This window comes from Brachyistius frenatus, unplaced genomic scaffold (genome assembly GCF_029030835.1).
Source record: "Brachyistius frenatus isolate BFR_SWC_R1_liver_20210118 unplaced genomic scaffold, ASM2903083v1 Contig_3, whole genome shotgun sequence".
In the NCBI taxonomy this organism is placed as follows: Eukaryota; Metazoa; Chordata; class Actinopteri; family Embiotocidae; genus Brachyistius; species Brachyistius frenatus.
The window spans coordinates 8,836,943-8,863,832 of record NW_027210602.1 but is presented as its reverse complement, the minus strand read 5'-3'; the positions used below and the strand labels follow the sequence as shown (position 1 = coordinate 8,863,832).

Sequence of the window (26,890 nt, the reverse complement as noted above, 5' to 3'; positions counted from 1 at the left end):
GTGCAGCATCACAGGAAGTGATAAACTGTTGGGTGCGTGACAGCTGACACGTGTGGATGGCAAAGTTTGATGCTCTCTCAGTAGAGTTCAACAATGATCGACAACCATGTTGAAGCCAGCAGTGATGAAGCTGCACCTTAGCGTCTTCTTCTGCTCCGTCTCATCTGCAGGCCAGCATCACTGAGCCATGTCGGCCCTTTTACATTAAAGTTAAGATACAAGTGACCTTCTGTTATGTTTTCTGGCTGTCAACAACAACGTGGAAAGAACTGAAACAACAACCCCACATCTGTATCCTGTTGTATCACAACAGGATATTGTTGATATCAACAGATGTTGATCCTACTGAACATGTGTATCTTGTCACAAATAATAATAATAATAATAATAATAATAATAATAATAAAGTTACATTTTTGAAAAAAGCTCAGCAGTTTCCTCCAACAGCTGCGCACTGTTGTTTTTTTTTTTTTTTTTTTTTTATCAAACAGAAGCATATAAGGGATTTGCCTGGGACTATTTTCAGCTGCAGATTAATACACATTTGGTGCTCTGGTGATTATCTGCAACAGCAGGACAGCGTACTGAAAGTGAGACGGACTCCAACTAAACTACACGGTGTGTGTTCATTGTAATGAAGGGACATGTGTAACAGTGTGGCTCAATGATGTCTTTTTTTTTTTTTTTTTTTTTTTTTACTTTGTAAAACAATAGAGCAAAAATGTAGAAAGGAGATAAATATATTTATCTAAACAGGAAATGTACGATCACTTCATTTTTAGTCCTGGTCTTCTCTTTGAATTTGTTGTTTGTTGAGAACATTGAAAAACAGAGAATATTTCCCATCTTATCCAGAGAACGACAGCGACATTAACACTAAAACTAATTAAAAAGGAATTAAGACATATTTTTACACTTTACAGGACATCCAAGTTCAATCAGACTGCAGTTTGAAGTGCAGCAGCATCAGTCTGCAGACGCTGCATGTCTGATGTTATCAGGCATCATGGGGTAAAAGAAAGCACACCCTGCTGTGTTTCCATTCTGAGGATCTCAACAGGAAGTACTCTGAACAGATGTTGGAATAAAACTGTAAGTACATTTTCTCCACATAAGAATTTTTGCACATGATACAGAAGCTCTTTTATCTCAGCTGTTCACATATTACAGCATTCAGACAGGACACACCTGCCTACAGTGATTCATTAGGCAATTTTACAACAGTGAGTTTGAATTTATTTACCAGGGAACGAAATCCCAGATTTTGTGATTTCACAAAGTTGTCATTGTTCAAAGTCAAACATCTTAATTAGCATCAGAAAAAGGGCCTGGAGATGATCACAGGGTTTGAAAAATCCTCTCATCACACAACTTCCACCACAATATTTAAAACAAGTCACTCATTTTGTCCATTCGATACACTGCAGCTCTGTAATCAGCAATGATCTACTCATTTGCAAATCTTGCTAAATCAATTTCATACATTGTTTACTTCACATCCTCCATTAAATTGATTACCAGCGCCAATCAGGGCCTTTCTGTCACACTGACAGCACCATCAGCCAACCAGCTTATTAATTCTCCAGATGAACTGACAGCCCAATTACATTCTTCCAGACAGCAACATGTGTCACCTCATTAGGGATAAGCACAACTTTTTCCATTAGTCTAAGTTTCCTGGAGCGGAAGCGCTCAGATTGTTTGTGTTGTGTGTGTGTGTGTGTGTGTGTGTGTGTGTGTGTGTGTGTGTGTGTGTGTGTGTGTGTGTGTGTGTGTGTGTGTGTGTGTGTGTGTGTGTGTGTTCATTTGCATCATGTTTACTGCAACAGGAAGCAGTTGTGCTCCAAACAAGCACTCTGCCACCACTGCATGAGCTCCACTGCAGAGAGACACTACTCCAAGTGAAGTTATAATTTAACCTAGAAATAATCAAAGATCACTCAAAACCCATTCTACGTTTAAAACCTTTGAGCACATACAATCATATACGACAGTCCCATTTTCATAAATACTCAACAAAATAATGCAAAATAAATGTAAATCACTTTGAAGACATTTGGTAGAGGTTCATTCACGAGGACTCCAAAAGTGTGCCCGGGAGCCATTTTAGGGAGGATGCAGGTGTATGTGTGAGAAAAAAATAAGTTATATGAAAAGAAAAGTCAAACTTTTATTTTAAAGTCAACAGATTTTCTAATGTTTTAGTGTTATTTTGAAGGACATATTTCCCATGATGCAGCGTCCTAACAGTAACAACCAACAGGCAACGTCGTTAGTATTTAGCCCCCATTTAAAGGCTTTTGTAAAGTTAGCGCTTGTATTTCAAGATAAGTCTGCCAAAAACTTCCTGCTTCTAAATTCAGACAAAACGGAAGTTATTGTACTTGGTCCAAAACACCTCAGAAACTCTTTCTGTAATCACTTAGTTACTCTAGATGACGTTGTCTTGGCCTCCAGCAAAACTGTGAGGAACCTTGGAGTCATCTTTGATGAGGATTTGTCCTTTAGCCACCATATAAAGCAAATCTCCAGAACTGCCTTCTTTCATCTACGTAATATTAATAAAATCAGGAAAATCCTTCCTCAGCGTGACGCAGAAAAACTCATTCATGCGTTTGTTACTTCTAGGCTAGATTATTGTAATTCCTTGCTGTTAGGATGTCCAAATTGCTCATTGAAAACCCTGCAGCTGATTCAAAATGCTGCAGCAAGAGTACTGACAGGATTTAGCAAGAGAGATCATATTTCTCCAGTTTTAGCTTCTCTTCATTGGCTTCCTGTGAAATCAAGAATAGAATTTAAAATTCTCTTGATGACTTACAAATCTCTACATGACCAGGCTCCATCATATCTTGGAGATCTTATAGAACCATATAATCCCAGCAGAGCACTTCTCTCAGTATGCTGATCTACTTGTGGTTCCTAGAGTTTACAGAAGTAGAATGGGAGGCAGAGCCTTCAGTTTTCAGGCTCCTCTCCTGTGGAACCAGCTCCCAGTTTGTGTTGGAGGGGCAGAAACCCTCTCTAGCTTTAAGATTAGACTCAAAATGTTCCTTTTTGATAAAGCTTATAGTTAGGGCTGGCTCAGGTAGATCTGTCATGCTGTTATAGGCCAATGCTGCTGGGGGACCTCGTTACATGCCGAGCTTCTTTTCTTTCCTCCTACTCTTTAACTGACTCATACCTCACCATCTTTTTCTCTCCCATAGTTTCTTCTTATTGTCTGTTGTCTCCATTCAGTTCCCTCGCTCACGTAGTTTCTGTTCTTTCTTTTGCAGATGTCTCGTCATGGAGCTGCATGTCTCTGCCCTGCGCTTGTCGTCTCCACCAACAGTTCTTCTCTTGTATCTCTATGCTGTCCTTTTCTCTCTCTGCTCTCCTCTCACCCCAACCAGGCAGATGGCCGCCCACCTCTGAGCCTGGTTCTGTCGGAGGTTTCTTCCTGTTAAGAGGGAGTTTTTCCTTCCCTCTCTTGGAGGTTTTTCTCCCTTAAAGAGGAGTTTTTTCTCTCCTAGCTTATGTGGGAATTGTTGAATTGTTGGGTTTCTCTATAATATTGGAAAGTCTTGCTGCAAGGACTTTAATGTGTTAAGTGCCATGAAATAACCTGTGTTGTGATTTGGCGCTATATAAATTAAATAAAATTGAATTGAATTGAATTATTTCATTGGCTTTTTAGCCCTATTAACACTTTTTTCTACTTTTGTGTTTATTTAAATGTTTAACAGTGCATACAGGCGTTGTATATTAATGGGAAAGTCGCAGTGACTTTTTAAAGTCTGTGCTCATCTAGTTGACTGAAAGACAACAATATTGCAATGGTTTTATTTCAAAATTGCCTTTTTGGTTTCTAAACTCGTTGTTACACACAGTGACAGTCGATCCAGAGATGCGAGTATTATTAATGGATAATGTCAGAGCATGTAAACACGGTAAATCCCACATACGTATGGTCTAAATATGAAGCTGTTTGTAAAGGCGGTCTCCAGTGGAACCAGTCACATGGCAGCAGTGGGAGGCAGATCCTTATTTCCTGAAGCTCATTAACTGCGAACAGTGACAGGATGAAGAGCGGACGCTGACATCACTGGTCTTCACTCCTCTAACCTTCACGCGTCTGTGGCATGCCACATTATCGGTCAGCCACAGCGAGCCTCGCTTTCTTTGTGTGAGCGTGTGTGAGGAAGTGGTGATCTTCAGTCACCCTGCCTGTCTCGCTCTCCCAGTGGTGCTCGGCCCTGCAGGGCAAAGCAGCCCATTTTCGGAAGAGAATGGGAAACGGAAAAATGGCAGCGATAAAGGGACGCACAGAGAAGGCGTGTCATGAATTATTTATGTCCTCCTCCGTTTGGAGAGCGCCGGGCGATCTACACTACACTGTGTGGGCAGTGGCGTGGAGAATAATGTTTATTACTGCTTCAAACATCTTCGTCTTCCAGATTTTGTAAAAAATGAGAATATTTTCTACCGAAATTACCCTATCGATGAAAAGTGAGCAAATGTGTGCATGATTTTTTTGGGGATTATTCACAGCTTTCAGCAACACCTGAGTTTCGGTGACAGTAACCAAACAAAACTGTTTTCAATACTTTATTCACAGAAATCTAATTAAGATCTAATTCAGGAAATGTTGAAGTTTGGTACTCAGCCGAAGTATTTCAAGAAAAGTGTCCTATGAATACTTTTTTACTTTGACCTGGCTGTAAATTACTATACTTATAGTGACAAGTTGGCACACCGGCAGATTATACTGTGTAATCTTTTCAAATATTTTCTAATGGTTCCAAGAGATCTGAATTCATGCACCATCCATGCAGAAGCTCATTAAGCAGAACCGGTCTGTATGTTCCTGTGTGAAGCCGGCGTGTTCATGTTTGTGCCTGTTGGTTCATTCCGAGCAATCTGTGTCTGCTTTATGGCTTCATTTTCACCTCCCTGAAACTCCCTGTTTGAATTCACGTCAATACTATATTACTTTACGATAAATCAAACTGTTTTAAGTTCATAATAAGAACATAGGCTAAAACAGAAAGGCATGATGAATTTGCGTTGCGCAAAGCATAGTTATTCTGGATATACTGTCTGTAGAATTAACCAATACCTTTTCTTTTATTCAAATGCCAAATCTGAGATTAAAGAGTTAATTTATTTAAAAAAAAAAACATTTACTTGAATTGGAGTATTTATTATTTTGTTTTGTTGTTACTTTTACTGAAGAAAATTATTTTAATTCTTGTTAATGCTGCATTATTTCATTTTTTTGAATACTAAAGAAAAGGTATTTATGAAACCTTCTTACAGAGGATTAACCGACAAAATGTTGTATTTTGCTATTTCAATATTGGAGTATCACAAACTAAATTGTATCAGTTCTATTGAGGGGGAGACAGATGATTTATATCTCAAAACCTCAGTACAGAGAAACAAAACCATCTGTATGTTTAGACAGTGCTTGTTGTAAAGGGAAATTGTTTTTGTATATTTGATGGTAATCAAATAGATTCAACATAGACTGGAAACATGAGCAGAGAGCAGACATCAGATTTTGAGCCGGGCATGTTGTTCTGAGCAGAACATCACTGCCCGAGGCTGTAGAAGGCGCATCAGGTCAGGAGCACAACCAGCTGGGTTTTCTTTGACATTCATGTGTGCATTGTGCACCGTGAGTTCATCCTCCAGAGTCAGACTGTCAACACTGAGTTCTACTGTGACCTTGACAGCACGTTGTAAAAACACTCGCCAACAACAACACCATCATCGGTCCCATCAGAGATTTGGCTTCCTGCAACTTCTTTTCAGCTCCTTAAAGTGAAGTTCAAGCTGAAGGTCAGCGTTTTGACACCAGCATGAATCTCAGATGGTCCTTCATGAGCTCACACAACTTGACTTCCTGGCAGCGTTTTAAGTGAAGCAGGACTCCAGGGAGCTCTGGATCGCTGCACTACTTTGAAGGGAATAGTGGCCAGATTTAAATTAGGTCATTTTTGGTCTCTAAACTGATCAAACTTTTCATTTGATTAAAGAATCTTTCAACTTATTTTGATGGCACTTTTTTGTTAGTAGAAATATCTGCGGAGAAAGTCCCAATGATAAAGTTGCTTTCAGCCCATTTATTCACTACGGATCTGTACGAGCAGCAAACAGTATCTCATATGTTACTGAATTTTGATGCATTAACATTAAGAATATGAATGTTGAAAAGGTATTTGAATGGTCAGCCCAGTTAACTACATAGTATAACTGTCATAAATACAAAATACAAATTAAAAATTGTAATATTTCCATGTAAATTGTCGTGGAAGTGTAAAGTATAGTATAATGGAAACAAATACAAGCACCTCGACATTACTTGAGGAGGTTTACTTTCCAGCAGTATGTTTACTTTCCAGCAGTACGTTTACTTTCCGGCAGTACGTTTACTTTCCAGCAGTACGTTTACTTTCCAGCAGTACGTTTACTTTCCAGCAGTACGTTTACTTTCCAGCAGTACGTTTACTTTCCAGCAGTATGTTTACTGACGTTTTTTACCACATGTTGAAGAATGCAGTTCTGAGTGTTAAACGTTGAACTGCTTTGTGATGTTTTAACCAGTGTGGGTTACACGCTCTAATGACCGCCATTAACTTCCACTGTGTGATTTGCATTTACAACAGATTTCATGCATGCATGGCACATTTCACCTTCTGGCTATGGGCGGTATCAGAGACGCATACAAAAGTTGGAAGGATCACAGTCACCACAAAAGGTCCGGTAAGCTCTCGTTTCCGCAGCCGAGCGGGACCTCAGTGCAGCAGGGCACCGGGCTAAAAGTTAACCCGTCCTCTGTAGAGCATGTCCAACCTTCTCACCCGACACTGCCTGACTCTGATGTCTCATCTTGGACAGGCAGCATGCAGAGAGGCAGACTGGAACATCCCTTCAGGAGACTGTTACTCTGGCTGATTGAGGTTTTAACTCTTCACTGCAGAGCTGCAAAAACCTGCTGCTGCCTTTGTGAGATTAAGCCTGTTCCAGCAGATTTCCCATCAACCCAAAGAGGTGAAAGGAAGGCAGCCATCGGTCACGTCATGGAGCGTTGTTATAGCAGGGATGTGGAGGTTCTGATATTTAAGTGGTCGTAGAGGAGGGGAATAAATCCGTTTCATACATAGGATGTTGGCAGCAAATCAGCATAATCACATGCAAATGAAGGTGCAAACACTGAGCAAATTTGATTTAAAATGTACGATTTGTTACCTTGCACTACACGTTTTAATCGAGTATCCTGCCGCCAACTGACGATTCACCATACTCGACTTGTCCACTGACAATTAAATAAAGTTTTTGCAAACAATGTAGCTGTCCTCAGTGCTGACAAAAAGAGAACAATTTACTTTGTACACTTCTAAAACAAAAATTGCTCTGATGGTTAATTATTATAATGGTTGATTATAGAGCAGGTCTAAGTGCTATAAATACTGCAAAAGTGGCAAAAGACTCAAAGGCACACTGCCCTTATTTAGAAACTGCCCTTTGGTCCACCTTTGTGGTGTCACGAACTAATGCTCAGGTCATATGTCCACCCTTAGCATGGCCCACTCTCCAACCATTTATGTGGAGGAAAACCAAAAGCAGCCATTCAATCACGGAGCCGTGAACTTCAAGACCAAAGACAGCCTGTGGTCAGCCTTGCCGTGCATCACTCAGACAAGAGCCAGCCAATCAGAAAAGAGGGCAAATATAACACTGGAAAACTGTAAAATATGAGACCTTCAAGTAAAACAGGTCAGATTCTTATATTTTCTTAGTACACAGAACTGGAGAGCTTTAACTGTTACACTAATATGACCTATTAGACATTTTGGATTGTTTTCTTTTTTCCAAAATAAATGAAATATGCTAGTTTATGCATTTCTTTTGTTTTCTCTGCTCTACAGAAAACGTACTGAAATATGACTCCAAAACCGAGTTACAAACCGAACCATGTTGTGGACCATTACACCCCTGATGAAAATATTTTGTGCAGCAGCTTGTAGATTTTTCTTGTCATCACCTTTGTCAGCAACAGACAGCGTGCTGTTGAAATACTGCTCTTCCAGAGTCCACGAGGTGTCGTTCATTTTGTTGGAGATTCCACATGATCCCTGACAGTTCACCTTGATGGCTGTTGAAAGAGGAACAGAGAAAGTAAGGGTCAGTCTGCTGTCTGAAAACAAGTGGCCCTACATGTTTACTGGTGTTTACACTGGCTGCGAAGACATTTCCAACGGAGCCATTAAAGATAAGTTACATTTTTAAATACTTAATCAATTTCTCATTTAGTCTATGACGTGCTCTCCCAGAGACTGTATGTCTACTCATGATCCAACCTACAGTCCAAAATGAAAATCAGATTTTTGTTTTGTTTCATGATGCAGCATTGAGCACATCTCTGCTAAGGTGAATTTTCTGATTTCTTTATTTGTCTGTGAGGGGAAATTGCGACATCATTGGAACATCATACTCCGACACAAACCTGTAGTCAGGTCTGTAGTGGACATACATGAGTACCTTGCAACAGATATGGCTTAAGCTTCATAAAACAGGACAATACCACCGCCCAGATGGCAACAGTTTAAATGAAGAGGCAAGGGGGTGCCTGTGCCCACCCTCCCCCACAACCCCACCAACAACATGTTATTTCCCTCATTAATCAGCCTGTCTCTGTAGATACATTTTATACTTGTTAACGGGATTCCTAGCAGCTTAGTGGCTGCTAAATTCAAAGCTTTACAAATCTGTCACTCAAATACGAATCAGAAAAGAAGCTGAATCAGAAGTAGAATGTTTTATGTGAAAACCTTTTGGAAACTTGGTATGTAAAGTGTGAGTCTACTGACAGACTGCTGTTATCAGATTTACAAGTAACGTTTCCTGTGGTGACATGGTGAACGTATTGTATAACCTTTAAGCATGCCTAAGCAGGCAACAATAAAAAAATAATATTAAAATAAAAAAAACATTCACAAAACATTTCATTTTGTTTGTAAAAATAAATAAGGCCTGTTGTCTAATTGCAGTCAGTCCAGTCAGGGCACCACGGCATGAAAAACAGGCTGGCAGCACAATATAGACTGATTAGCATTAGAATGAGTCACACAGAGGGACGCCCCACCACATCATTATGGGCCTCTGCTGTTGTTTATGTGCATTCTGCTGCAGTGATAAATAATCTGTCAGAAAAGGCTGAATGGTGGTAACTGATGGAAGTAGCCTTCTCAGGGAGTTGTTTGTTGAACTGAAGAGGTTACCTCAAATAAAAGCATGGACACTGGATGGTGCTCCTGATGACGCAACAGATTAGATAAAGCTGAGGTCATATCAAGATGTCACAGCATATACGCATGAATGCATCTGTGTAAAAAGCACCTTCTTTCTGTCTTTTTCAGCTGAACCTGAATCCAGTGAAGGAGGCAAACACAAGAAGGTGAATTTAATGTTCTGCTGTGCACCTGCAGCCACAGGAAATGATGTCATCGCACTCAAATCAAACAGCAAGAAGATCAAACCAACACAGAAGTCTTCAAAAGTTCACACTGATGCTGTGAGTAACGTCAGCAGTCCACCAACCGTGACAACAAATTTCCCAGTGAGCATCAGAAACAGCTCTGCAGATCTGCAGCGTGAACACAGCCAGTGTCACTCCTCTTCCCTCTGCCCCTCTTGTCTCTCCATCATCTGTCTGTGAGGAAATGAAAACCCTCTGATAGTAGACAAAACAAACAAGCACACACGCACGCGCACACACGCACATAGACACACAAACACTTAAACTGTGACAGAATCTGGAGGATTTAACTGAACAATGGCGCAGGCTCAGTGTTATCTGTTGTTAAGCACACAGACAGACAGATTGAGCTCATATTGTTGTTCATGTTTTGCTACCAGTCTCACGGTGACACCCGTCTTTCTGTCTCCTTCAAACTCAAAGTTTACTTTTTAAAACTTCTCATTAAAAAAAGCTAAACTTTCCAAATGCATCAGTCACAAATCCAAGAGCAACATTATCCCAACAGTATGAAAAATGACATTGACACAACTGATTTAAAACAATTCAAATGTAAAATTATACAAGCTTAACAAGACAAAGCATGTTTTTGTCTTTGATAATCTTTGATTTGGATAAATCTTCTATCCAATTCAATACATTCAATTTTACATCGTGAGCTACACTTTTGGGGTGTAATTTTCTGCTGAACTGACAAACTGTATTTTCGAATCCAAACTGAATTTTCTAAGATGCTGCTAACCAGTTGTCGTTGACAACCATGTCTGTCCAGAGTCATATGTTGGGGAGACTTTGAAGGAATTTGGCTAATAAAGCTGATTCTGATAGAAAACAAAATTGTAGCCATGACAGCAGAACTGTTGCTGAAAGAAGCTACAAATTCTTAAACCTGGATACTTCACAAACATCTTCAACCCAACAGCACTGAAGATACAATCAACACTTTCAAGGTGGACACTCAAGGTTAGTGTCACCAATTTAGTACCTAAACAAAGGTAAAATACGGTCACAGTCTCCTCTTCTGTTCCTGAGTTATGGTTTTGAGTAATGGCTAAATATGACTAAAAATATGTTACTTATAGTCTTAAATATTAACGTGTTTCTTTTGCTGCTATATTAACTGACCATTACTTTTGCTATGTTTACAGAGGCGTAAATCCTGTCAGCATCAGTGAGCCACAGCATTTACCATACATAGCCTCCACTCTGGAGGCCCACCCACGTCGATAAAATCACTTCGCTCCAACTTAGATAAGTAAATCGTACGTTAGAACGCCTTATTTGACATTTTTCTAACACATTTTTCTGAGTTGTGTGTGCTACAGTAATTTTAGACTTGTCCATATGCAGCGGGGTAGCCAGCATCTGCTTGTGGCACGTGAGATGTTTACGGGACATCTGTAAATTCAGAAAAATCAGAAAATAACATCCATTACACTCTCCCCTTTATAAAATGCATGAAAACTATTTCTTATTTTGTAAATCTATTTCTATATAGAATTTTCCTTTCTTGAAATGTTTTACAAACATATAATTAGTATAGAAAAAATTATAGTTCATGAACTGGTATCAAACTCGAGGCGGTACAAGTATTGCAAATTGAGAACGATATCCAGCCCTAACACATGCTGCATGACAGTTTTCAACTCACTACGCTACAGAAGTGATTTGGTCACCACGAAGAAGGAATTGAAACACGTCCACGAAAAAAACATAAGCACAGACTGATCTAAAAACTATCACTCTGCTGGCATCACAGCCGACACACAAACACATTCTCTCACTCTCAGTGTGGCAGATGGCAGAGCTCTCCACACCGGCAGGGCTGCTGGCACACTTTTGGATAAAAGAGGATGGACTTTCGCTGCTGGTAAAAACAACAACAAAAAATAATCTGCAGCTCACAAAAGAAGGCGGTGCACTTCAGCCATGCAGACTAACGTCCATTTATTTCCCCATTAATTAAACTCTGCAATCTGCTCCTGCAGCCATCTGCCTCATCCGTGGAAAAGAATAATACCTCTATAAAACACAATCACACAGTGTGAGAGCTCTCCGCAGTCCTCACACTTCACAGCAGAAACAGTAGAACTGGAAAGCACACAGATATGATAGACGAGAGAGGCATTACTGCAACAAGATATTGTTTTCAGCTGTCTGTTGTGGAAAAGCGAAAAGCTCAGCCCGTGAAAGGTCAGTGTCAGGGTAATCTGTTAATATCACCCTCTGCTGCAGCAGCAGCAGCAGCGGCAGCAAGAAGAGCGGCTGCTGCAGCAGCAGCAGCAGCAGCAGCAGCAGAGCAGCAGAATAGTTGTGTCACAAGAGAGGAGCTGCTTTGGCTGCTGTCTGCTGTTGAATCATGGGCAGACCTCTCCACAGACACATGGAGCCAGGTGGACCAGGAGTAGTGACGATACGTTTAATTAGACGCACATCCAGACATAAGGATGTGTCACCCAGACATAAGGATGTGTCACCGTGCTCCAAACCACAAGTCTAAAAAGACCAAGTCCAAAAGCGACACTTTTGCCAGGTTCGAGTATAAGCTTACAGGGTTCTTAATTCAAAAGGAGACTTTAGTGACAATTACTCGCATAGTGATGGATGTCTGTGCAGGTCTAGTTGTATTGGCTGGTCTTATGCGAGTGAATGTCAACAGAGAAAAATGTGGCATTTTGTGACATTTATCATGAGGTTGACATCCTGTTCTAGTTATTCCACATTGTTGGGCTTGTTGCAGAACGGTGTCTCCACATGTCTTGTGTTTCTACACCAGATGCAGCTGAAAAAGAAGCCAATATGCAAATACTTACTCTGGAAAAGTCCGTCTCTAATAGCCTTTATTGCATTTTCTAATAGGCAATTGGATAACTTTTTCACCTCAGCCATGCAATAAACCTTTGCGACAGGTTATGCATTTTTTTTTTTTCGTTTTGTTCTTCTTAAAGTCAGAACCATTTAACAGTCCTACTTTATATGTAAATTGACATTCACAAAAGGTCCCCTGCTAAACTCCAAGGCCAGCGGGGCTTTTATCTTTCAGTCTCGCCAGATGGTGGATATGGACGTTATATTATATTATATATCATCATTATTATATTTTTGTGGTAGTCATATAAATGGTGATATAAAAAAGTACCATTTAAAAATGTATTTTTGTTCCCGAGACATATCAGTATACATTCTTCAGACCAGTGCAAACCCAAACAGTGATGCAAAAACGCCAAACTTAAGCTTGGCCATCATCAGATAATAAACTTTACCAATTACATAGGCTTAAAAAAGTTTTTAATTTTTTTTAATTTTTGTATTATTCAAATCAAAATCTAATTGAAAATAGAAACACCACTGCTTATTGTATTCCTGAAGTTGAAAAGAAAAAACTAAAACATGATTTAATTTTCTAAACATTTCTTCCATTGCTTCCAAAAGAACAAATAATGCTTGTATTGTTTTTTGAAAGTGTTCAAAATTATGTTCAAAAATAACCCAGGTATTCAGGGATGGATTGTAAATTGTAAAGGCTAAACGTGCCCTGGACGGAGTAAAGTAAGCCACTTCCCTCGGCTATTATAGAGATATCATTAAAAGTATCAAGTGAGTGCGTTTCAATCGTAGATGAGTGATAAGACTCCAGACAGAGATAGAGAGTTTGTGTAGATAACGGCCAAATCATTAAAGTCCCGTCCACTTTGTTCAGCTCCACTGTCGTTCTTCTCGTCTAGATGCCATTCTAGAAAAACAGGATGTTTGATTCCTATCGAATTTTTTTCTAAATTAAGCTGTCATCAGACTTTTACAACACGCGAGCTCCACCCTCCACCATGCTTGTTATGTTTTTAAGCAGAAGCGAAAAATGCTGATGTTACAGATAGAAATGAGTCATCACTTGACAATAGCCAGCCTGGTTATCACCCCACGGGGTGTAACAGACCTGTCCGTCGACCAGAGGGCGCTGTGTCAATGTGACGTTCTGCCTTGCCTAGAATGTATGACCAGAGTCAGAGAAGGAGGTCGTGACCAAGTACAAAGAGTGATAAAGTCTGAGTAGGGAGAGGATCAGGGTGGTTGAATGAAAAGAAGACAGGACTCTCACCCGTACTTCTGGTTTTTGAGAAAGCATAAGTCAATGTGGATTTCTTAAATACATAATTTAACATATAGAACTCACGCAACATCCATGATGTTACAGACCAGGATCATCTTTTACATCTAACCACTACATTTTGGTGCCTAAACCTACGGGCACTTTACCTTTCATGCATTTCCTTAATCAGGTCTCGCAGCATTACAGTGGAACATTCTGATTATTATCGCAGCAATGCAGCTTTATAGCCGCACACAGCCGACATATAAACGTCACTGCAGTCGCTGCGTTCTGGAAAAGCTCAAGGGGCATTTACTTGAATCAGGCCTCGGTCCAAGCAGGTGATTCCACAGGTGATTGAATGAACTGAGCACTCGCTGCCACACGGCTGCCATTTGTCTGTCTTGATTTCGTAACAGGAAAAAAACAAAAAAAACTAGTGGTTTTTCTATAAGCTGTGAACTTCGGTCATAGTCTTACTTCAAAGCATGAAATCCTGCGCTGCAAACTCAGCTCAAATTTTTGTTTAGTTTAGTAAAGCTGCCAACCACCTGTGAACTGCCGGTACAGGAAGCGCCACCAGGGCCCAGTTCTACAGACAGTAAAACCACAGCCTGAAGCCTGAGGGAAACTGACAAGCAGTAGTTAGAAGGAAGCCAGCAGCAGAACATGCTGTGACTCAGCAGCTGCCTGGATTTGGTGCCAAACGCTGGAGTGTGTCCAGCTCCTTCTCCACGGTTCAATGAGTGTCTGTACGGGGAGACGACCTCGGTGCTACTACTCATTAGATAGCACAATTAACACAGTGTAGGCAGACAGTTCCAGGAAAGCTGTAATCGATAGTGTTTCTGGCTCTAAAACATGACTGCTTTGTGTTAGTGTATTAGTGTTATCTGATGTAGGTGGGAACAGGGTGCGGGTGGGTCGTGGAGAATGTGGGTGGCAGGGTGTGGTACTGGTGGGTAAATGGATGAATTTCAGAAGGTGAGCACAGATTATTATCTGTTTTATGCTATTGTGCATGATGCATTAGGCAGAAACAGCCTGGAAGCCTGAGCTCAGGGCAGGTTTTAACCTGCAGAGGAAACAGAGAGCCAATCGAGAGGCCTACCGGAGGTGGAAGATTTGTTGTATCTGGGTCTCCAGCTCTTGAAACTAAATGTGTTCACTCATAAAATAAAGGTTACGTTCATGTTTTCCTTTGCATTTATTACTTAACACTTGTGATAATCTTTTTCACCATTACGCGTGTGCACTTAGAATTTCTCAATACGCTTTTCATATGTTGTATTATACAATCCGAACAGACATCTATGAGCCAATCAGAAATGAGCATTTTCAGCGTAGCTACTGACTTCATTTTGTTGATGATGTTGTTGTTTTCCTCAAACTCTTCTGATTATGGATGTTTCTCAAACTTTTCTTTTTGAAACTCTTCTTGTTCCAGAATGTTACTCTTCACAGCGTACTTCCCTCAGAAACGATGCACCAGTTATGCAGTTCTGTTGTTTGCTCGGCATGTTTTCCAAACAAGTAACACGATTTCATGGTTGACATTTACAGAAAACTGTGTTTACATACACAAAACAGAGTGAGAAAAATGACTTCAGAAACAAATGTTGGACGTTTCCAGGCTGTGGGTTGAAACCATAAAGTGAGAGAGCTTGCTGTGGATTGCGTCAGTGCGTGGGAAAAAAGTAGTCTGTGTGTCGAGAAACAAGCAGGGAAGTCGGACTGATAACCGCAGTTCCTTGTTTACACTGATTACAGAGTCCAGTTTCAGCTGACGGTCTGAAGCACAGAGGAGCCTCAGTGAGTTGGTTTAAAGCTGGACTTTACAAGAACAAAGCGGCCCGAGGAAACACGCAGCCTCTCGGACAAAACCGAGCCGGGACGAGCCGTGTCTTCACAGACGAGGGTTTCATCTTGAAGTGGGTCAGGGGTGTGAATGACATTAGAAAAGGCTGTTTGAGCAACTTGACTTCATCGACATTCCTCACATGCACTAAAAAGCTCACTGAAAGTCATTTAAACATTCCAGCATAATGAGGTATGGAAACTCTGTGTCTGTGTGATACGACTGGACTGTTTTAATTGTCTCTTCAGGCAGCTGGCAACTGGGTTCATTTGGCTTCGTTCCACTTCCTTGTTGAAATGGAGCTCAGGCTTTCAATACTGGTTCCAAACTACATCTCTACATATTCTGATGTTTTTAAACAGTTAACACAGCTAGTAAACCAGGTAGACCACCAAGTTTGGTTAGTTCACTTTATTTTCTGAGCAAATATGTTTTCTCCATTCACCACAAATGCTGCCATGACAAGTGACATCAAACTTCATTTCCATTCGATGCGGGTGCAAACCCCGCCCCCAGAGGTTGGAACTTTCTGACATCCCAGTTGGTCAGGAACGCACCATGAATAATGCTTCTGTAGAAATGTTACATTCCTTCAATTGACGGAAAGTTTTTATCATACAGAACGACACAGAATAGAGAAAAAAAATACAAATTAGTTGTGTTGTGTAGATACAAGACTCATTTTACCACCGAGGTCTGATCTCAACTGAGGATGTTTTCTGCATTTTGAGATTTGAGATATTTTCTTGTAATAGCTATAAAAGGCATGAGAACAAAATGCTCTGACTGACCTGAATATTTCCAAAAACCTTTTGTTGAGAATATTTGTGGTTCCTTGAACAAACCCCAGAGGTCACAGCCTCGTACCGCAGGACAGCCCGGTAATCTGACACCACACTTGCCTTCATTAAATCTTTAAGCGCCGTGAACAATTAGCTGCTCTCACTTTTCCGACATCTCCCCTCGCCTCCTCTCTAATGCCTCTCGGTGAGAGATGTCAAACACGGTCACCTGATCTTGTGATCTGTACTCCTGACTGTAAGGGAATCCCCCGCAGAAGAACAGAGCCTCTCTGTTAGACCAGTAACAGACAGAAATTACATTGTGAGCTGCATCAGTGTTAAAAGGGGTAGAGTTATTGCGCAGCTATTTGATCCTGTTATTGTGAGATTTAATAAGACCTTACCAACACAACCATTTGTTGTTTCTTTTTCAGCGTTAGTATAAGGCTGTTTTTTTTGTTTTTTTTACCACTTCGCACACAAGTCAAAAGGTATTTTGTCAAATTTGTTCTCATGACTACAAATCACTTTGCTGTAATTTAGCATCCTGCTCAAAGAGTAATCATCGCGTAGCATCCAGTAGCTCTAACGCCCCCCCCCCCCCCCCAGTCTCTGACAAGCTTTGCACGCTTTAATACTACTGATCAGTTTATGATGTTTGGGTTTGGATGTGTTTGAGTTTGGTTGCGTCTGCATGCGGTGCACATCAATCCCTGAATATGTTTGGCATGCATGTGTAAGAGGCTTATCCCCACAGAAGTTACATCATGAAACCAGATGACATGTGATCTGTACTCTGCACACTCCCCACGTTACCCATCATGCCATGACATTTTCATATTTCACTGCATTAGGCTCAAATCCAAAGAGTCATCACAACCTGAGGAGACCAGCAGTGGCTCCGTACTCCGACATTCAGAGCAACAAAAACATTTAGGATATCCACGTGTTTGGCAGACAGATTATCCGAATGTGATTGTTGCTAAAAATGGAAATTCATCAGATCGTTCTGCGGGTATTTACTTCATTTCACTGTCTTGACGGTTTTACAGTATGCAGCTTCCTCAAGAACAAAATTGTGCAAACAGTGTTCCTCTGCCAGCTTCAGATGCTATCTGTGTCGGCACAGACCTACATTGAAGCATTAGCTGCTCCCTTATGGCAATCAGCAATGTCCTCGCATGACCTGATCTCATTTGCTTCATGGTGTCAAATACAAAGCAGCTCGTCTTGCATTCATTTGCATTCTTAAAACCAATCAAAACCAACATTTTGAGGTAAAAAAAAAACCATTCAAGCAAAACTAGTGGAATATAAACAGCATGAATAAATAAAATGACTGCGGTATATTCTCCATCATTCATTCATCAAGTTTTATTAGAGTCAGCAAATCTCCCTCCATCCAATATATATTTGATCTGAAAGTGTTAAAACGTGGTTTCATATGAATCAGTGCTGCGGACAAATGTATTATTAAAACTGACCGGCAGTGTGTTTTAAATACGGGTACATACTTGCAGAAAGATAAGTATTTCCTCTGCGCCAAACTAAGAACATTGTCTCTGATTGTGTGATTAGTCATGCAGTATCAGCTGACGCCCACGGCGGACCTTCAGACCTCTGCTCCCTCCCTTTGAATGAAATGGCCACAGCGATGCCACAGCTCACACCTGTAGATGTGTTTGAGCTGCTATAGTTGGCTTTTTGTTGTTGTTGTTGTTGTGTTACAGCTGCAACAGAGACGATTCATAAGCATTGATATCTAACTCATCGGTCCCATCCCAAAGATCTTGGGTTATTAATGACCTTTTGAAGCAGCAGCTCCCAAACCACTGATGTTGTTGTGGAGAAGGTTGACATGGAGCCGAGTTCATAAAGTTTGTTCTACACATTCCAAAAGTTTCTCATCTGTCATGAGTGACCTTTCCTCTGTAGGTGAAGCAGGTTCAACAACGATAGTTCACGAGGGCTTCAAGGAAACTGTGTCAGGACAGGAGACCTGAAATGCTGTTATATCACTTGGGCCAAAATGACAAGAAAGAAGCAAACATGCAAATTAAATCATTGTAGCCTCCAGCCTGCCACACACACACACACACACACACACACACACACACACACACACACACACACACACACACACACACACACACACACACACACACACACACACACACACACACACACACACACACACACACACACACACACACACACACACACACACCTGCCCACTCCTGACAGGCCAATAAGTTTAGTTTTATAAATGACAACCAACCATATCTTGTTTAACACAGCGTGATTATGACATCAACAGTCTAGAGACAGAAATCAGGATTTGAGAAAAAGCAAAGCAGCGGCAATGAAGGAAAGCAAAAAATGTATATGTTTGTTTAAGTATCAAATGTCCTGAATTGAACATTGTCAATAAAAAAAGAGGTGCCAATGAAAACTTCCAGTTAATGTCAAATAAAGTATTCAAGTTTCTAGATCTATAGAGTGGCAAGAAATAGCGCTCATGTGGCCAGAGCATACGGTGATGTCTATTTAATGGCTTGTTTTATTAGAGTAACACTCCAAAATACAAATATATTCAAATTGCAATGATATAAACACAGAAAAAAAGAAAAACGTCACTTTTTAGAGGCCTAATGTCCTTTTAATCATCTGTCTTTAAGAGTGCGTTTTACTAAATTTACTTTGTACAGCAAAAAAGGAAAATGTATCAAAGTGGGATTAACGCTGTTCAATAATAAATTAAAGCTCTTGGATGAGAATGAACCACAACGAGCGAAACATCACACTTGAATTACTTCTAGTTGTATTTCTCCACCAAATAGAGTCGCAGCTTACATTAATGTTTGTCTGGACTCATATAACATATGATGCACGTGGTGAAGACAATGAAGGAATTTGGCCAATAAAGCAGGTCCTTCAAGAGGACAAAATTGTTGCCATGACAGTAGACGACGCTTCAAACATGGATGCTGTTGCAAAGAAGCTACAAAATGTAAATTAAACTGTTAAATAATGGACAGAAAAGTGTTTTTGCAAAACATTACGATGTCACAGTGGAGTTGACCTTTTGACCTGTTGAACATAAATCATCGCTTCATCCCAGTAGACATTTGTGTGAAATGCTGTCATCATCAGAGTATGAATTTTTGAGTTATGGCCACAAATATGTTTTGTGAGGTCACAATGACCTTTGACCGCCAACATTGAATCAGTTCATCGTTGGGCCAAAGTAAACGCTTGTGCCAAATTTGAAGGGAGTCCCTCAAGCCTCTCCTGATACGTCGCATTCCTGAAAATGGGGCCGATAGACGACCAGCTTGAGAACATACAGCCGTCACCTGCACGGAGACATCAAAATATCTGTCTCTTCAGCTGTTAAACGTTCCATTGTGCTCTCTGACTCGTCTCCAACGGCGTCTGTCTGCCATTGCAACTTAGAGCTTGTTCGCTACAAGAAGCTGCTTAAAGCAGTTTTTGGTAAATCCAAACTATGAGAAAGAAAGAGGCTAACGGTTCCAGAGAAGTTGTTCACTCCGTCTACAGTCTGTTGGACTGTGATGATTCACGTCGAGCTCCATGAGCACATCACGTAACATTTCACTGATAAGAACATACCAGTACAGCCATAAACCTCCTTCTTATCTACCAGCTGGCAGGTTTTCTATCTTTAGTTTCTATGTTATCAGGCACCAATCAACATTTTGTTCCACTTCTACAGAGCAGTGACACTCTGTTGTCAAACTGCAAACTGCTATTGTTCGTCCCCTCATTTCACAGCACATGGAGTGGAACAGCTTTCTGGAGAGAAGAAGGGGGGGGGGGGGTCTGCGCTTATCAGGGGGAATGACACCGAATCCTCTTAGGACAGACCTACAAAAACATCTGTGGGGTTAGACAGTGTGCTGGTTATGGAAGTAAAAAGGTTGGTTATAATTGACATGACTAAGTCTGAGGGGAGAAGGAGCAGCTGGTGTAAAGATTCCAGCAGACAGCGTCACGTCTATGGACACAGCACAGGAACTGATGAAGTACATGTGGATCGATTCCACCCGCCCAAGCTGAAGGGAGTCACCCTGAGTCACTGAGTAATCATGTGTCAAGTTCTTCATTTTAGGACAAAACACACCGAGGCCAAAGGGATTGCAAACCAATTCAAGTTCATTCAGTCCTTCAGACTCGCAGGAATAATATAAACAAAACCCCAAAAAACACACTTTTAAAAAGTCAACTGAGAATTCATCAGAAAACAGACTAAAGTATGCTGAACAATCATAGCTGCCTGTCACAACTCTGCATGATTTGTCTGTTTGGTTTTGAATGTACCTTCTATGTTTTATTCCCAAAATAAATGCTTAAAACACTTTAACATATTGTTACTAGGGATGGGGCACAAATTGTGAATATTTGAATAATTGTTATAATTAACAAAATCGATTCGTACGTGCGACTTTGGTTCTTCCTTATTTCCCGTTTTTACCGGTGGCAGGTAAAGCTATCCCGGTATCAGATGTCCCGGTGTGGACATGGGGGAAACATGCAAAGACAACTACAGCCGTCTGTGTGGAACTCCTTCTAAACATAAATTATGAGAAAGGTGCGGTGCAAACCATGCAAGTATAGCTGGCATACAACCCTTCCACCGCTAAGCACAGTCAAGCACAGAGCAAACGGCCTATCTCCTTGTGTGTTGTGTGTGTGTGTGTGTGTGTGTGTGTGTGTGTGTGTGTGTGTGTGTGTGTGTGTGTGTGTGTGTGTGTGTGTGTGTGGTAATGGCAACAACAGCCGGTAGCAACTACGGGAGTAGAAGTACAGCAGAAGTAGTACAAGTTGCTCTGTAGCAGCAGTGGTGGTTGTAGTGGGAGCAGTTTAAGTAGTAACGGTAGTAGTAGCACTTGTAATTGAATTAGGAGTAGCAACAGTTGCGGCTGCAACTTTTAACCCAGACGGCAGACGAGACATTCATACAGAAACCACTTAAACGTCTGCACCGACCTAGGGGGAACCTGTGGTCTAATAAAACAACAGGAAGTGACATATTTAACTAATGGAGACTGACTTCCATTTAATGGTGCATTTACCAGGCATCGGAGGGCGTGGCATTTCATTACCAGCTTTTTGGGAACGCACAGGTTCCAGCATGTTTGGGGCTTGACCAATAACATTGCGTTGTTTTCTTTTGCTGTTGTTTAGACTAGTTCCTGGGCTGGTGGGTGGACGACATACAGTATAAGATAATGTAACTTTACGTAATTCTAATAAAATACAGTGTAGCTAAAATAACGATCCCTGGCTGGACCACAACAGCCGGGCCAAGCCTGCAGCCACGAACGTCTGTCACCGGCTGAGTGATTTATCGGTCGGTTAAACGTCAGAACTTCCTGTGTTTGTCTCAAATTAAAAGCACTCGTTTCAAATTAAAAGCCGTTTCATACACGACCCAGCCATTTACAAGGTTTTGACTGAGTTCTAAGTAAATCTCATCAGACCCACTGCTTCTGTCCACAGCATGGACATTTTTGCCTGATGACTGATCCCACCGACTTCAACATTACTGAAGAAAAATGTTGTTTTTCTTGATCAATGCTCCCTGCATCACTTGTTCAGCAAACAGCTTTCACAGCAACCAAGCCTCAATACTGATTCCACACCGCATCCCTCATCGTATCAGAAGTTCTTCTCCATAATTTCTTTGCTGAACTGATTTCTGCCTTCTGGACAAGTGAGGACTCGTCCAGGATAGAGCTGGCATGCCTGTAAAACCCACGGCCATGGAAGAAAACCCACAATTATTCATCTATGGCATTTAGATGCAAAACAAGAAGTAACTGGATAGTTCAGTCATTTTGCTGGCTTTGCATAAAAGCACCAGAGGTCATAAAAAAAATTAAAAAATAAGTGATCCTCAAAATGTGATCAATAAAACACAGGTCTTGCATACAAGAGAAAAACTTGTGCGCGTGAGAGTGAGCGTGTCTGTGTGTGTGTGTGTGTGTGTGTGTGTGTGTGTGTGTGTGTGTGTGTGTGTGTGTGTGTGTGTGTGTGTGTGTGTGTGTGTGTGTGTGTGTGTGTGTGTGTGTGTGTGTGTGTGTGTGTGTGTGTGTGTGTGTGTGTGTGTGTGCATCATGTGGGCCTCAAGGGAAGTCTAGTCTTGTTTACATAAAGCCAGTGGTTTGAATTACCACAGATGATGGTTGGGTTACAGTGAATGTTTGTGTTCCTTCTCTGTTGCAAGCTTCAACACTGTCACCTGAGATGGCACAAAACTTCCACGTCTCATTTACACTTACTAGGAGTCTAACAGGATACACAGTCACATGTCTCAAAGGATAAAAAAGACTTGTATTATGTGATGTGACAAAATGTCCTGTTTTGCCACTGCTGCTGCAGAACCTTCCTGCCTGTCACTGGCACACGGTTACAAAACTTGTTTTGTGTTGCAGCCTGAAGCAAACTGTCAATACAGAGGTACGTCTCACGTGAGATTAAATATCCACATGAGCCGAGGCACTCGGTCAATGCAGCAGCATCTCCTGTATCAGGTGACTTTATGCTGCTAAGAGCGGGTGAAGTGATTGAGACAGAAGAGGAGGCTGAACGGAAGAGACAGGCAGACTCTGCCCACCACTTCAGATCTACAACTCATCACTGCTCAATGCCCAGAATTTACCACAGAAAATCCTGTTCGTAGGGCTGCATGATTAACCGTATTCAAACTGCAAGTCATACCTTTATGTCATCTCATTTCTAAATGACAGCAAGTCTGCTGCATTTTCATTGAAGACATTAGCTGCTGTCAAACAAGAGGTCCAACGTTCTCCCCTAATAAAAGACAACATGGCGTTACCCCCAGATGATGCAGAGCAGCAGAAACCATCAGCAAGAATAATGTAGCCAGTTCTCACTGAGAGTGGAGACACCGGCAAAAAGAAAAAGCAGAGGAAAATACTTGTTCAAAGGGTTTGTAAGTAAGAAGAGAAGAAACTGAAGTTGATTGTTTTCATGTTCAGTGTCGGAGTCATGAAGCTTGTTACATTTAGGTTAATAATAAAAGCATATATGTGCCGGAAAGCATCATATTTTATGTTTCATTTCCTAAAACTGGGCTGATATTAACATCGTTAACGTGGGGAAAGGACTCGACTTCAAACTACAGACTGTACTTCCTTTTTTTCTGTTATGCCTCAGCAGAAGCCCGGGTCAATCCGGTCCAACAGCAACGGCCTGAACAGCAGCCTTGGAAAGTTGAGCAACCCGGTAGTTGGGAGTCTTTTGCCCTTTTAAGCAATATGGACCAACTGTTTTCTCTCCAATGGCAAAAAGTAATTGCTCCTCTGCGCCACATCGGGCTAGTTTAATGGCACTTCATCATTCTTCTTATTTTAATGAAATACAAAATGTATTCTGCAATAGACATTCAATGTATTTAGATTTTGTGTTTGGTAGCTTTTATTGCTAGTGGCAAGACAACTCACTTGGTACTTCCTGCATCATCACTGTCACATTGCATTAGATATTCATATCCTTGTGCAGCACAATTATTCAATATAAGCAGCACTGGTGTGGATGCAGGTACAGAGTTCAACTGCTTTTCTAGTGCGTGTTCAATATTTTGTGTAAATAGTGTATTAGTGACTCATTCTGTACTTTCATTCACACATTCATGGTTCTGCTGCAACGACTGTTTGAGAGAAAGCTAATCAATAGAACTGCTGTCTAATGGTCTCCATCATTAATAATAGAGTAAGGTGGAGAATTTGGCCTCTGCAATATTCAGCACATTAGAAAAGCCCGTCTTTGTTTATTAATACCCATCTCTTTTTATTTCATATCTTATTACTGGGTAACTGAACACGCCAGACTAACACTGCAATATAAATAAAAGACTAAACAGGGATTCATACAGATCAGTTGGTGCCACAATTTATGTAATAGAAAGCATTTGTAGCTTATCAGCCAAAACACATGGAACTAAACGTCATAGTTCACTCTAATGTCATGCAGAAAACTCCGTGCTGACCATCAAACCGTGCTGCAAAATATCTGAGGATGGATTCTGCCTGTAATCATCATCAAGTTATTTTTGTCTCTTTTTAATGAAAGACAGTTTTGTTAGCAGGTCTGTCACAGACTTCTGCTTATAAAACCAGCCTCTTTATTGTGTCACAAAAAAGTTTTGCTTGCAAGTCAGACCTCTTTGGTTGCCAATCAAAAACTATTGCTTGGAAATATTGGGCGTGAAGTATACTGATGGATGAGGCAAGACTTTCTATTTTTTGATTTGATTCTCTCACTGCCCATGCGAGGGCAATTCCTATGTATCAAATACTACAGTTTTTCCACAGCTGTTGGCATCAGAGAGATACGCACAAGGTACCTTATGTGTTTCACACCATGAGATGGTGGGTTGAAAGAATACGTGACAAAGTACCAAGGGGTGAAGTCCGAGGAGGGAGTTGGTTTGGGATGGTTGGATAGAACAAACCAAGGACTTGGACCCAGGAGGGCGATGTTCGAGTCCATGAGAAAGCAAAAGTCAAGGTGGATTGCTTTCAAGTACACCAAACCATGATCTTTTCTTAACACTAACCAAGTCATTTTTTGTGCCTAACCCCGACCCAACGGTGACCCTGTCACATTTAACCCAAACCATCTTTTTCTAACCACGACCAAGTCGTATTTGGTACCTGAACGCGACACCGTGTGCGTCTCTATGAGACGTCGAGGGGCGCGCTCTGCATCTAAAACGTCAGTGTTTGACTCACTGTGAATGAGAACAGAATGCAGCAAAAACCTAACGAGAGGAATGTGTGTTGAGCTACGTGGAGGTCAGTTGACATTATATTGAAAACTGTGCTATAAAACCATTAAAAGCATTTCAATAGAAAGAGAATTATAGTGTCAACTGACCTCCATGTAGCTAAACACACAGTCATCTCCTGATGAGTGTTTACAGAGGGAGTGTGTGTGTGTGTGTGTGTGTGTGTGTGTGTGTGTGTGTGTGTGTGTGTGTGTGTGTGTGTGTGTGTGTGTGTGTGTGTGTGTGTGTGTGTGTGTGTGTGTGTGTGTGTGTGTGGTCATGCTGTGAAACAATCAAACACACTATAGAAGGTCTTGTCTCATCCATCAGTGTAAGTCCCGCCCATTAAATGCAATTCAACTTTCAACCAATAGTATTTGACTCCCAAACAAAGAGGTCTGATTGACAATCAAAACTTTCCGTGATATAATAAATAGGCTGGTTTCATAAGCAAAAATCTGCAGTCTGTGACTGAAACCAACAAAACTGCCAAAAATTGCAAAACAAATTGTGCAATCCAGATCATTTTTATCCAGGCTCATACGTTTGTATTTGCAGACTTGATTTTTAATTGCAGCTTGACAAATTTGCTCCCAAAACTGACTCTTCCGCTCCCATTGAAAAGAAACAAAAATAACTTCATATTAATGGGTGTTTTGCAAATTTCTGTTAGAAAACAGCAGCTGTCATGAACACTGAACTGAACTGAAAAGGCCCAGCTGACTGACCCCGAAGGATTGTTGCAGATTACTAACTTTCTGTTCATCAACTAATTAAAACACTACAATAATTCAGATGAAATAGAGGCAAAGTCTTGCTTAATTAAACAATGAGGACAAAACTCTGTAATTAAAAAGTTTTGTGGCTGTTTGCATGCAACCATATGCGTTATTTATTTTGGAAAAATTGTCCAAAAAAAAAAAAAAAAAAAGGGCCCTAGGAGCACATCCGCTCTTAATCTGCATCGTTACTGCAATTCCATGTACAGTATGTGCAAGTGGTCAGATGATTGTCTACGTGACTCATCATCTGATTTAATCAAACATCCTCAAATCAAATAAAGAGAAAATTGATTAAATGAGGAAAACTCTGAGGAAAACTCTCTGAGGAAAACTCTCTGACTGTCCAGACTAAGCATTTCCAGATTCACAGTAACAACTTCTATGTATTCTCTTCTCAAGACACAAAAACAGCTCTAACAAAACAGACCGACACACATTTCCCAGCTTCAGCATGACTCAAGCCGTCTAATCGATGGAATCAGCAGCAGCCGATGTTGAGAAGGCTGACGTCACCAGGCACATAATGCAGCCTCGGCATTTATCGTACATTAACAGACAAGCTGAAAGCCCAGGATGGAGCCCAAGTCTCCTGAGCTGGAGTACTTTGGCTCAGATGTCAGCGGGGGACTGAAACCAAGTGACTTAAATGGGCACAAGTAACAAGTTAAAAGCCATTTCTACAAGAAAGCTTCAGTTTGAACAAACAGAAGAATACCTGAGAGAGTTCTGTGACTGTAAATACACATTGATCATGGCAGAAGGTGAACAAAATGAATGTTGTTTTGTTGACTGAGGAAACAGAAATGAACAGAGTCCAGAATATGTTTATTCTTTGGAACTCACTGTCCAGCCAGCAGGTTCTCTGAGTACAATTTAACAGACTGCTACTTGTATTGAAAATTAAGAAAGGTCAGCAGATGCAATTTAGAGTATATATGAATATACTCAAAACAATTTTTTTCCGTCATTGCATTATTTAAAAAAACAAAACTCACAGCAGTGTAAACGGTTTATCTTTACTTTCAAAGCAGCGTATCGGT

At 40.8% G+C, this 26,890-nt stretch overlaps 1 protein-coding gene across 1 annotated transcript in view; it reads right to left on the bottom strand.

Annotated features, from left to right (window-relative positions):
- Window positions 1-26,890, bottom strand: part of arrdc1b (arrestin domain containing 1b) — a 40,928-nt gene that overhangs the window by 12,071 nt on the left and 1,967 nt on the right. The window contains exon 2 of the mRNA XM_069705670.1: window positions 8,033-8,143. Coding sequence (XP_069561771.1) covers window positions 8,033-8,143 — 111 coding nt within the window. The remainder of the gene's footprint in view (window positions 1-8,032; window positions 8,144-26,890) is intronic.